This window comes from Xiphias gladius, chromosome 23 (assembly GCF_016859285.1).
Source record: "Xiphias gladius isolate SHS-SW01 ecotype Sanya breed wild chromosome 23, ASM1685928v1, whole genome shotgun sequence".
Taxonomy (NCBI): domain Eukaryota; kingdom Metazoa; phylum Chordata; class Actinopteri; order Istiophoriformes; family Xiphiidae; genus Xiphias; species Xiphias gladius.
In genome coordinates this window covers 9,354,143-9,367,492 of record NC_053422.1, presented here as the reverse complement: position 1 = coordinate 9,367,492, position 13,350 = coordinate 9,354,143, and the positions used below count along the sequence as shown (strand labels likewise).

Here is a 13,350-nt window from a genome sequence, read left to right as displayed (position 1 = left end):
TGAAAAACCTGATTGGCGTACATTTTCATGTGCATGTCTCAGTTTGTATATTGTTTCTACCATTTTCAATACACTTACAGACTTAACAAACTATACTATGCGTGCTCTGTGAGATCACATCGAAATCCAGATCAGCAGTATTAAATCCCCTCATGTCCTTCTTGTCTGCTGAACAGTCATGCAATCAACTGTGACTGCAACAGCTGATTCCAAGGGACAGCCTGTCAACTAGCATCACGCTGAGTAATAATGTGTTGCTGAGTCCATCACACATAAATAATCACTGTGTTTTAAAATCTAGCTCCTAAAAGCAACGTGTGCTGTATTTGATTAGCGAGGAGAGGACATATCCACTCACATCCCTTCTAATAATCTGTTTACTTTGAGGATCTATTCCAATTTAGTCTAATTCTAATTCAATTCAGAACTAATTTGGGTAATCTGACATTTCCGGAGAAATTGGAACCACCGCCTCGTGGTTGTATGCCTCTGCAAACCAGTCAAGTTGCAGGAAATATGGTCACAGTCTCCCCTTCTGTTCCTGAGTTATAGAGTTTAATAACGGCCAGAAAGGTGTTTTTGCACATTATGATGTCCAATGAAGTTGACCTTTGACCTTTTCGATGTAAAATGTCATCACTTCATCATTGTATCCTATTAGACATTTGTGTGAAAGTTTGTCGTAATTAGACTACTTCTTATGGCCAAAAACGAAGTCACAGTGACCTCCACCATTGACCTGTGACCACCAAATTCTAATCATTTCCTCCTTGAGTCCAAGAGAAAGTTTGTTTCCAAATTTGAAGAAATTCCCTCAAGGCCTTCCTGAGATACCACATTCACGAGAACAGGGGAGGATGGCTTTCACCGACGCAGAGGCATAAAAACATCTTTCTGATGCTACAGCTGTTATAACACAGTCATATCAAACCCTATAGTGTATAGTCCCTCTGAACAACCATTGTAATGCGTCAAATAAACTGAACCTGCTCTAAAGGCTTTGTTTTCTCGTGCACTTTTGTTCCATATCCTCTTTTAGGTTCAGGTGGAGGGATGGGCCATGGGCCAGGGGAAGAACTGTCCTTAACAATACGATATAGGGCATTTTTTGACATTTATGTCAATATCTGGCCTTGGCGGAGGTTTGCACTCTACTGATTGCCATTGTAGTTCTCACTGCTATCATCCCCACCCTTCTATTTCAGGCTCCAGTTGAATCAAATGTGCTTCAATATCCCTGCAACATGCTGTAGTGTCTATTGAATAGGTTGGCTGTGTCATGTGCCTTCAGCTTTTCACCATGTGCACTATGCCCAGAAAAAACATTTGCTAGTAGAGACCTTTGCAGAGCTCACTCATCATTCCCTGTGGATGAGCTGTCAGCTAATTTAATTCATCTATCCTATCTGTTCTTGCTGTACAGACCCTCCTCTATTCATAAATGTGTAGTAATAGTTGAACTATATTTATGTCAGTTACTCCACAGTTTTTCCTGCCTTTCACCCTTCTCAAATTTTCTCTGTCTCTTTCTCTCTTGTTATGTCTGTCCTGATGGACATGAAGGAAAGGAGATGTACTGTATTTAGATGATTTGTGTAATCACTGTGCAGTGGCGAGCCAATAGCACACAGAGGATACGCGTAAATACTGCAGTATCAGGCCTCTGTGGACTTCAGCCATTGAGGGGGAAAAAAATGAAAACCGCAAGAGAGGAAAGGGTAGCGCTCAGTTTGACTATCTGAGTGTTAAGAAACGAAGTGTTAAAAGAAGTGTTATTGTGTGAAAGAGCATGATCCAGTGTTTTGAAATGCACTGCAGCTTGTAATTCATAGTATTGCATTTCAGATACGTTTTAAGCTGAAAGATAGCTGAGCTACTCAGCTGCCGCAGAGACAGCCAGCAACAAGGTAAGATACATGCTGTACAACGTGTATCCAAAGTGCATGATTCATGAAGTTAGGGGTCGATGTTGCCCTGTCAGGTCAACTTGTGAGGGACAGCGCAGTACAGGGAACAGACATGTATGCAGGTGACCTTCAGTGATGAAGACAGAGTCATAACCACTCTGTTCCCATGTTTTTCACATCAAGCCGCATAGAGGAACTGCATAGAGGATCACATTGCAGGGTCACTGCAATACAGTAGAATGCAGCTTCCCTCACATAGTTCAGATGGACTTGAGTGGATTACTTGTGGACTAAGAGTAAACACATTTTGAAGCCTTTAAGTTCCCAGCCAACAAAAATTCATAGAATAAAAAGATTTAACAAAAGCAAAACAATACTGAAATAATTCTAAATAAATTGCATTGTCTTTTTTCAGCTCAGACTTGCTCAGGGGAAGACAGTTGTTTTCTTTTGTTAGTACTGCCTTTGTACTCGAGCATTCAGCATCTAGGTTAATTGACTGAGTGAGTACTCCGGGTGCAGTAGGCACAGCTGTGACCTCTGAAATCAGTCTGTGCGTGGATGCATTTCTATGTCTGATGGTGTGTCTATATGTTGGCAAGTGTCCTTCTGTGGTCATATAATCATCACCCCCTCCACTCAGAGGACGTACTGTACAGTAAGAGACAAAACAAAAGGCCAGACTCTCTACAGGGGGAAAGACTCTTCAAGTTATGTTATGTCAAGGGAAGAGAGTATAAGTAACCTACTCAACAATTAAAATAGATCACAAATCATTTAATTTCATTTTATGAAGTTCATGAACTTCAGGTACTCGGGCACCTTTCCTTTGGTAAGTGTCAATTGCAACTACTTGATTGGTGGCATACTATACTAATGGCAAAAATGGATAGACAATTCATATTTGCACTGTTATGTAGGAAACAAATTAAGGACAAAATATTGCAAATGTGTATGCTGTCTGTATTCATTGAGGATCATGATGTGAATGTTAAGATAGAAAGGTTGTTTTAAACCAACTGCAAATTGGGCCTTCAAAAGTTTGTTGATTGCCTTTTTATACTTGATGACTGCCTGATTTTTAAATCAGGGTCTTGCTAATGTGTGCGTGTCTTAACTCCCGCAGTAATGATGTCAGATGAGGGCTCTAAGGTAATATCACTTTTAAGGGAACATCTTATGACAAAGAAACAAGTCAAAAGTCTGTTTTAAAAGAAGATCTCTTTAGAGAGAAAGTCAAACACCAAGACTTGTATCAAATATTATATGAAGTCTATCATACCAGATCCTCAATGACCTCCTTGACAGCAGCCACCACCAGAATGAAGAGCAGTGGCACCAGTGTGGTCCAGCGACCAGTGGGAGACACATCTGGGATTTGCTGAAAGAGATACAGTAAGGGAAAATTAAGTCCGCTCTTGGTAATTTTTTCTTCTCCAGAAAATAAGAATGTTGCAGAGGCCGACTTTTCCAGGTACTTTCATGGCTCAAAATAAAGTAAAGACAGTCCCAAACCCACTCATGCTTCCAAATACATTTGCAGCTATTAAAAGGCTGACAGTGGCTACACTACACACAGAATCTTTGATAATTTACAAATTTACAAAACGAAATAGATCTCTTCTCTTCCTCATCTGCATAGATGTCTTATTCAAGGCCAAAAAAATCAACAGGGCAGGTAATGAAGATTCCCAGTGGCTGCTTTTCAAATAGCTACTTTAAGGTCACAGGATAGAGCCCTTTCCTGTCATGTTTTTGACTTTTCAGTCCGCTCATTTATTCAGTCCAGTTGTTTGTACCTACATGTTCTAATTCTGCTTTCATTTCAGACCCTGCCACTCCCATCTGCCTGCGTTTCCCGCCAGTAGAATCACCTGACCTGCTTCTCCTCCCCATCCCCTCATTAGCTTCCTAATATATATTCCTATCTGTTTGCACTTCCTCTCTGCCAAACTGTCTTTGTGCCTTAGCTTTCCAGTGTCCTTTTCTTTGTCTGTCTGTGTTGACCCTGAATGTGTTTTTGGACCTTGCCTCAGCCCGATCCCTTTTGTACTTTGTTTGCCTCCTTGGATTTTTGTATCTTTGATTTTATTTAAGTAAGAACCCTTCGTTTTACCTCCTGAGTGTTGCTCTTAGGTGCCTTTTCTGAGAAACGTGGCACTTTTCCATCCTCAAAACTCTCATTGACTTGGGGTAGTCTGTCAGCATGAATATAGATAAAGACGGAGTCTGAGTCCTACAGAGCCTTCCTTCTCACTATTATTTAATTTTTTCTGCTAAGCTTTGAAAACCTGAGACACAGATTTGGGCTCCTTTGAATCATGTAGTAATGATTGGTGGTTGAGGCTTTAAGTTTTGTTAAAAGGGATTAATGTTGACCCATACAGACAAACCACTGCACTGCTAGTGCTGAGATCTTTGGCTGTTGTTGGGCAGTAATCAAAAGAGCCGATAATCAGCTAGACACAGAAACTCTGCCCGGGAGAAGCTTATTTCTTTAACAAATTTAATGCTAAGATTTTAACGTCAACCCTGTAGCCCTAAATCACTTAGACTATTTGTGCCTTCCAAAGCAGTTTCTGTACTGCACTGGTATGGGTACAGTAATGGACCAAATTACAGCCATCCATGGCACCCAAGGCATGTTCCAAGGCATGTTATATGTTGTATAGGGTGTTGAGCCTGCAGGCATATCTAGTTTCCTTTTGAAGGAGGCACACACAGTATTAGATGTATTATTCATTAACAGGATATATAAGGGTATTACGTATGCGTGTGTTTGTGTGAGCGAACTTGTCTGAGTGCATATGAAATTATAGATATGACCTTTGGAGGTGGTGTATAGGTCATGGCAAACAGTAAAAAGACAGACCACTGGCACACCAAGGGGAACAAAGCAAAAACTGAAGCTGAGACGAGCATTAATTTAATATTAATAGGTAGTTTGCCTATTTTATTTTAATCTATGTAACAGAATTACAGAAACAGCAGCAACACCACATCTTACCTGCAAGAGTGCAATGAAAAGAAAGAAGGCGTTGGCTGCCCTCCTGAACTGTGAGTAGAGGAACCGGGGAAGGAAGGTGAGGACATTGTATTTGGCTGTGCTGAAGACCGAGCCAAGCGGCAAACAAGGCGATGGGTGGACGAGGAAAGAAGAGAGAAAGACAAGAGAGAAACAAAAGGGTTAGTAATCAAAATCTGGTGAGAATTTTTTATGGTATTGAAATTACAAAATGCATACAAAAGTGAATCTGAAAATCACCTGGTTCACATACTCTATTGTGTAACCTAGCCATTCAAATATATTTAAAATAACCATCTCCTTGCCCCTCAGCCCATCTATTCTACACGGTCCTTTTTGTTTCATATACAGGTGTATGTGTTTGTGTGTGAGACTGATGAACAGCAGAGCACGGAGGACACAATGATCATAAAGAATAATTATGAGGAAGAAGGGAGCTGGCAGAGGGGATATAAAGAACTCCTGGCAGACGTGAGCTATGTTGCCCTTGCTGCAGTGATTTTCGGTGGGGTGGGGGGTTGGTGGTTATGAAGGTATATTGAGGCTGGTGGAACCCTCAACAGCCCCACAATCAGACCTCCAGCAGTCTGATTTACAGCTGCGTTAAAGGGCCAGTCAGAACAGCCACTTTGGGAAAAGATATATGCCATGATGTATGCCAAGCCGCTGGAAGTGCTTTGCTCACTCACATGCACACAAAAGTCGTCACATATATAAAAGCAGAATATTACAGAGTATAGCCTCCAACTCATCTAAAGGGGCAAAGCATATGGAGGTTAACATTAGTGATACCACTGTTTTCTTTCTGTTAGATTGAATCTTATTTGACAGTGTTTTCAGCATTTTTTACTTATAGGTTGTCCACAAGCATAATGTAAAGTAATGGAAAAGTGGGCTGGAACTGAAAAGAGTTCATTAAAGAAAAAAGAAAAAAAAAAAGAAAAGTGTTTTACATTCACCGTCATCATGGCTGCCTGGTACAGTGCAGGGTACGAACAAGGGTCAAGAATGGACCAGTTTTGTTTCATTGAACAAAGTCTAGTCTTTGGTCTAGTCTAGTTTTTTTTTTTGTCAGGTTCACAAAATCAGATAGAAAATTCAAGTGTACAGGGTTTCCAGTCATGTTGTGTCATGTGTGTTATGACACAACATTAACTGAACAGAGGTCTGGTCAGTTCTGTTTAGGCTCAACTGCTTTTCCTCGGTAGCCCAAATGGTGAACTTGAATTATGAGGCAGTCTGAATTTCCCCGATCTAATTTGAGCCACTTGATTTTCAAACTGCACAGCTTGAAATCTCACAAAGGGAAAATAAAACCAAATAAATTAAGCTAGATCGTTTTCAAAGTAAAAATTATCAATCCTTCAGGAATATATGAATTTCAGGTGTTTAGTGCCTTAGAAAATTAAAATCCTTACAGTCTTTCTTTACTTTCGAAGAACAATAATAGTTTTAAAGCTGACTGACGTTAATGTAGGGTGGATGTCTCGAGGGGATACAGTACATTTCACAGGGATCTTTACCTAATGATCCTATCATTTTAAATGGTATACGTTTGGTTGAAAGATAAACAGCATGGAGAGAAAGGCCAGTTCCTTGTAACTAAACAAAAAAAGAAAAATCAAACCAAACCCATCGAAGTCAGTTACAAGGTTAGCATTGCTAACCTTGTAACTCGGCAAGAACATTAGATGGGAAGAGTATTTAACTAGGCTTCCAGGTACTATGACATGAGTTTTGATATGTTTGTATTGATTATCATTACAGTACATCATTATCACCCAGGGAAGCTCAGTTTGCCTCCATAAACTGAAAAGACATGACAAGAATAAAGTATGTGTGTCTTTTTTCAGTCAGTGAGAGAGGATCTAGTATGCATGATATAATGTTTAAAATCCTCAGGCTATTATTTTTAACCTGAAATTTCCGAAGGAACATTTCAGGAAAACCAGGTGGCTGATCTGGTTTTCTTTTTCCTTTTCATTCTAATAAGAGTAGATCATTTTGTGTTCAGTATAGTCATCATTTAAGTACAGCAGCCTACTACTTCTTGTGAAATATTTTGCCATAAATCATCCAAAGCCCATTACAATACGGTGAATACATTCACATTTATAAAGGGTGACCCCACTGGGTATTAAACCCAGGTAGTGCTAATACATAGTTACCGCCTCAGTCTATCCCTTGAGATACAAAGAAATAGTGGCTGGGAAGCTCTCATGCGGGTTAGCCTAAAGTCCAAGGCTTTATCATTCCTCTCTTTCAGTACATTTACCATCTTGTCTTTGAGATCATCCTTCTCTTTCTGCTTATCATTTTATTTTCTTCACTCCATCCTTCTTTCTAAAATCATGGGGGTAGAACTGTAAATCATGCTGTGTCCCACTCTCTACTGTCCTACTCACTTGTACACTGTATAACTTCTTCCACAGAGGCAGGGCAAGATAAAGAGTTCATTTAACTCTCTCCTTAATGGATGATTATGGATCTTACACTTTATTTCCTTGCAGTGCCTTGAAGATCAAGACGATGTGAGAGGAGCACTTCCTCTACTTGCTCACAACTATCTGGATTTTAGACCTGTAGCACTGTATCAGAAGAACATTTTCACCACAGTAGAAAAGTTTGACATTACAGTATGTCATTATGTTTGTTTTGGTTTGTCTTGTAAGTTAAAACTAGATTTGTGCAAGTTAAACAACTGTCAACCGAACATTTTGAGCGTACTATACTTACATTACTACTTATATTGCTAAATGAACAATATGAAAAAACTGTTACTGGCCCAACTAATTTTATATGTGAACATAGCTTTCATGAAGCTGGTTGGACCAGTAACCTTTACGGATAAATGACTGTTTATGATCCTTTCAAGATCTGTCTGTATCTGTAATAACATAATAACATTGCATGCAAGTAGTATTGCATTCAATAGTTAACTGTTGCTAAATTTTAGTATGTTGTGTGTGTCATTTACACAATTTAGTAGTTAATTATGCTATGGCATTATAACGAAAAGCTCAGACTTGATTTAAAAAGACACCCAGTAAGTTGTGGAAGATTTATAAATACCACTTAGTGAAATGTGTAGTTGATGCGGTCAGGTGAATAAGACAAATTAAGATACTATACCCAGACAATTATACTTCATTTTTGTGTAGTGAATGTGCATGTGGGTCATTATGTGTTTGTGTCCATGTCTGTCTGTGTCTATGCATATCTCAATTGTCCTTTGTTTTCACACACAAGACATGCTGTATCAGCATTTGGTGGCTACACACTGGTAAAAGGGTTTGTACAGCCACGCCTGTTTACCACAGGATAAGTTGTCAACATCTCAGTGGTTAACCACGTTTACATTACAACCAGATCTGCCAGCAACCAGTACAGCTGAATAAACAATCGTATAATAGTACAACCAGGGTACCTATCTGTTATGAGGCAGGAGTCACATATGTGTGCATCTGTGTTATGTGATTAGTGACATGTTCTGCAGGTAGTGATGCTGCAGAGGGAGAATGAGAGCAAGTGAAAGCAAGAAACCTGTAAGGGATTTTTGTCTACTTGTAAGATTAGATTCACCATTTATCACAGACCCTGCTCCTATTAGTGTCTCCACAGGTCACTTTGAGACAGCAACAAATCCTCTTGAACAATTAGATCTTTAGAGCAGCCTAAAGCCTGGGGCTTCAAGGACTGAGGCAAATGTTTGGGCACATTTAGAATTCAAAAACTACAAGAATAAAGAGGAACTCAACAAAAGCCAAGTCATCTACAAGCTGTGTACTTCACTGCTGAAATACTGCAGTACTACTTCACACTTCTAAAATTATCAAGACAAAAGACAAAACTTGGACGCATTATAGTCTCATCCAAAACTGGTGGTTCTGAAACATATGCTGCTTGAAAAGGCATTAACATACAAGCTGGCATCCAGCTTACTGTGACTGCTGTAATTTTGATCTGCAAAAACTGTACTGCAAGCATTCAAACATTTATTTCCATAACCCTTCATTATTGCAGTTTTACGCATTATTAAACCTGGTATGTTATGTACAATATCAGTATCAGATTGCATGTTATTCAAATCAAAGGCCAGGGAATCTGAATGTGATTAATTTGGGACATCCTTGCTAACACACACCCCATATTCATTATAAAATATTCATTTGACAGCTACGGTCATAACCAAGTGACAATACTCAGAACAGTCCAGAATATTGGGGAGTCCCCAAAAATCTTATCAGCCTTATTTTGTGCGTTTGCCATATTAACAACATGAGCTTCAGCTGTATAGGACTAATGTGATATTTTGCTTCATTTTTCAGAGGGGGCAGGTCACCTACTGAATTAATGACTGCCTCTGGTAAGGTCAAAAAAATGTAATACACTTTTATTTTAAAAATAGAGCAGCTTTCACAGCAAAGATCATATTACTTAAATTTCTCTCAAGCAATATAATTCAACCATCAACCATTTGTTACTCCAAACAGGCTAATAATGCTAAGTCCCCAAAAATCTAAGTCTTGATTGCAAAAGCTTATAGATCAGGGCCTGGTAATAATTAATAACCAAACTAAAAGTCAAATTATGATAGGTAGATATCACATTATCATCACCTAACTAACTAACTAACTAACTATACAGTAAAGGAGACCTAAAATAATTGAGAATAGGCAGTAATTTCAGTTGAGTAATTTCAGGTAATAAACTGGAGTAAAGAAGATATTCTGCAATTTTATTATCTGCCTGTGTCAATACATGAAGCTGGCTAAACAAATGGTGTACCCTTAAATACAGTTGAATTCACAGGCTTTTTTCATGTATTATTCCTGTTCAGTTTTTAGCTGCAGCTGTGTAAGCTCAAGCTGCTCATGCAGCAGGGATTCTAACAATAATATTCCTTGACAGAGCAGGGCCTGACTCAAAAAATCTGACCTTTAATGCTAAAAGCACTGCATTCCTCCAAGAGGAACAACAGGATAAAGAGGCCAGGCTGGAAGATCTAGACTAATGCACTGCTGGTGATACAAATCTTGCAGGTACTTATCAAATATCATATGGCTAAGGGTGCTGTCATGCCCATACCTGTGGAGCAGCTTTCTCTACTGCATGACAGTCGTGGCTCTTCACATCAAACCACAGCACTGTGCACTGTTTAACTATGGGGCATGTCTTCAAAAGTCATTTTAAGAATGTTGAATTAAAGATTATTTTTAAAAAGGTAAATATATCATAGATCAGTTTACTATATGCTTACAGTTATGCAGTCAAACCAGTAAAGGGCAAGGTTCAAAAAGTATCAAAACATTTTTTTTCGTTTCTTTGTTGGAAAATTGTTGGTTCCACAACATATGATAGAAAAATTACTAAATATGGACTCGCTTGCTATCGGGAAATTCTCCCCAGTCTGACATTTAAGTAGCAGCTTCACAGTCAAAGCATGCTTTAATTCAACTATTTTACTTGTGACTCTTAAGGTTAATGTGGGGTTAAAGGCAAAGTGGCAAGTTATGGTGCAGGTCACCATGAAAAGCACTGATGGTTTCTGGGTTGCCATTACCAAGTCAAAAATAGCAGCAATTCACACCAGCAGCACAATCCTTGAGAGAATACAAATGTAAGTGTGAATTTTTAAAGCAGCTGAGATACAATTTCATTTAAAGCGGCATGGGAAAAGCATCTCCACCTTACAGAGTTACAATGGAAATGTTGGATCGTAAGTGATAGAGTGATAGAGGTCAACCCTGTGTGACTGGGGAAAAAAATATATATATATACATATATATATAAATAAATAAACACACACATATATACGTATTGAGTATGTATGTTTGTCCATGCAGAGTGTTACAGTCCGTTGTGTAATTCCATTCCTGTTCACCACTGTGGCTGCACTGAGAGCAGATGGAATTTTGCTTCCCAGCACACAAAAAAGGCAACAAAGAGCACAATGTCAAGCTTAATGCATACTTAAGAGGCATATAAGATCACAAGTAGTTATGCATTTTACTTTGAAGGGGGTACTCATGTGAACTGCACAAACTCAACACCATTTAGACCACCACAGACCTACAACCTTTTTTAGGGTCTAGCTTTACCACTGCTTGGGTGGTACTCCAGGGTTGATCTAGTGAACCTATATATGGACCACAGACTTCACTACACGGGCTGCAAATCAAATTCAGACCATGTGGACATGAGACAGTTAAATGCCACCCAGACACTGAAAAAGAATAGATAAAAAGGAAGAAAACTGACCCTGAAAAACACTGATTAAATATTAAATTTTAAAGTTTACAAAAAATTTTCCACTGCAGAAACAGAAAAGTTTTGTATCAACCTAACCAGACTGGCAAATAATGCTCAAGAGACCTTGCCCAACTGGAAGTATCACAACAGTAATTTAAGCTATATTTTCTTATGTTTCATTTAATGTACTGCACTAAGTACAGATGGTTCACACTGAGTAGCTTCAATAGAAATACCACCCAGGCTGTGGTAATGCTAGATCCACAAATGGGGTAATAGTTCCCCTTATTCTAGTGTTGCCAGCACTAGAACTGGCACCACTGCCAAGCAAACTGTGCCATCCACTGCATCATGATTCGAAGGAAAGTCTTTGATATTTACTTAATGCAACTAGTTTTCAATAAACAATGCCATGATTACGACTGTATACTGTAGCGCTTAATCAAACCATTTTAATTTGTAAATTTTCCATCAGTTCAATCAGAACATACATATTTCCCTAATTTCCATATATACACAACATTTCCTTACCTCACTCGATTGCTGCAAAACTTGGTGAACTGCGGCTGGTTGAGGTATATCAGTCGTGCATCTTCTTGGTCAGCTAAGGATGTCCTTTCTGATGTGTCCTCTGTCTTTTCATATCCTGCAAAGTGGGAGAAAATACATTCTATAAGGAACAAAATCTGCCTTGTGCACACACAAAGCTGAGATGAAAAGGTGTTTTGACATGTTTGAGTTGGTGTGTGTCAAAATGTAACGAGTCTGCAAATGACAAGTCAGTAATTGTGAAAACTGTAGAGACTATAGTTCCCCTTTAAAGGCCTTAAATATACACTATATTATACAAGGTCTTAAAATATCATTTGGGTCATTTTCAGATACATTAATAACAACCCAAGATTTTTTGCTCATGTTTGGTGCTGTGGTGGATAAAGTTGGCATTGTAAAATTTCTCATTGTAATAGTTTTCAAAAGAATATGTCTTATACTGAAAGTCTGTTCAACTACAAAACAAATTCTTCATTTTACTGCATATATTATGGACTACACAATGCATTAGTCAAACTGTTAAGCGCAGGGTATAATTTTCACAGCCTACACAACACACACTGGCAATGGTATGAATGCTAAACTTTCCACAGCTCAGGAACAATAATCTGATGTCAGTTTATTGCTCAAATTATTATCTTAATGGAGTGGACAGATGCTTTAGAAAATGGGCTTACCAAATGATATGTCACTGACAATACATCTCTTATTCTTTTCTCCACACTAAAATGGCAACTTGGAGGAAAAATATTTGTTATATAATAATGCAGGGAATCAATTCCCTTATGTTAAGAGTGACTCATACAAAGTGTCACAAAAAAACATTCAAGGAGGAAAGTAACACTTTGACATTGAATGGAGCCCTGTTACAATAACAAAACAAACCCTGGTCAATGGAAAAATAACAATTTTCACATCCCTAAAGAGTTCTGTATATGTTGTACTCTGATTACTTAAAACATTTTAAAACTTACAATTCAATGACTGCGCCTAAGAACTTCCCAGGACTATTTGTTACTGGAAGTGTGTCATGATTACAGCTGGGAATTTCCTGTCAAGAGTGACATCCTGCTGGCAACATTTGATAGAACTTATCTGTGTGGATCAGCTGCAGCAGTGTTCTATCAGATAACTAAAATAAAGCGAAACTCTACATGCAAGACCTTGATCTAGCTGTATTTTTGAATAATTATTAGTATTTTTCTCTTAATGAAGTACCATGTCACTAGGTTGAACCATTTTGTTTTGATGCATTAAAGAATGGCATATAGAACTCACTCATTCTTTAATTTATCATTCCACCTTATTCTGACTTCAAGATGAAAAAAATGGTTAATTGGCAGAAGCCACCATTCAGTGCTTCAGTGCCTCGCCTTCAGTGCCTCGCTTTTCCTTCTGCACTGCTCTGCTCCCACCAAGTTCAACAAAGTGGGATGGAGCTGTGTTGACTAAATCAACACATCCAACCAGGTTTGTGTGTGGATCACATGCATGTAACACATTTTTCTCATCTTCTTTAACGACCATGTAGAAAAGTTTTTATTTACCGACTGGCAAGAGGCATTTCTGCGTCTACTTTGTCTTTTTAGCAAAATCGTACAACATGAGCGGGAT

At 38.6% G+C, this 13,350-nt stretch overlaps 1 protein-coding gene across 4 annotated transcripts in view; it reads right to left on the bottom strand.

The window, feature by feature from the left end:
* The window catches only part of atp8a1 (ATPase phospholipid transporting 8A1), a 105,189-nt gene that overhangs the window by 76,613 nt on the left and 15,226 nt on the right, over positions 1-13,350 (bottom strand). For all 4 annotated transcript variants that reach the window (XM_040119528.1, XM_040119530.1, XM_040119529.1 and 1 more), the window contains exons 2-4: positions 11,716-11,830; positions 4,915-5,014; positions 3,190-3,288 (exon numbers count right to left, since the gene is read on the bottom strand). In XM_040119528.1, the coding sequence (XP_039975462.1) occupies positions 3,190-3,288; positions 4,915-5,014; positions 11,716-11,830 (314 nt within the window). The remainder of the gene's footprint in view (positions 1-3,189; positions 3,289-4,914; positions 5,015-11,715; positions 11,831-13,350) is intronic.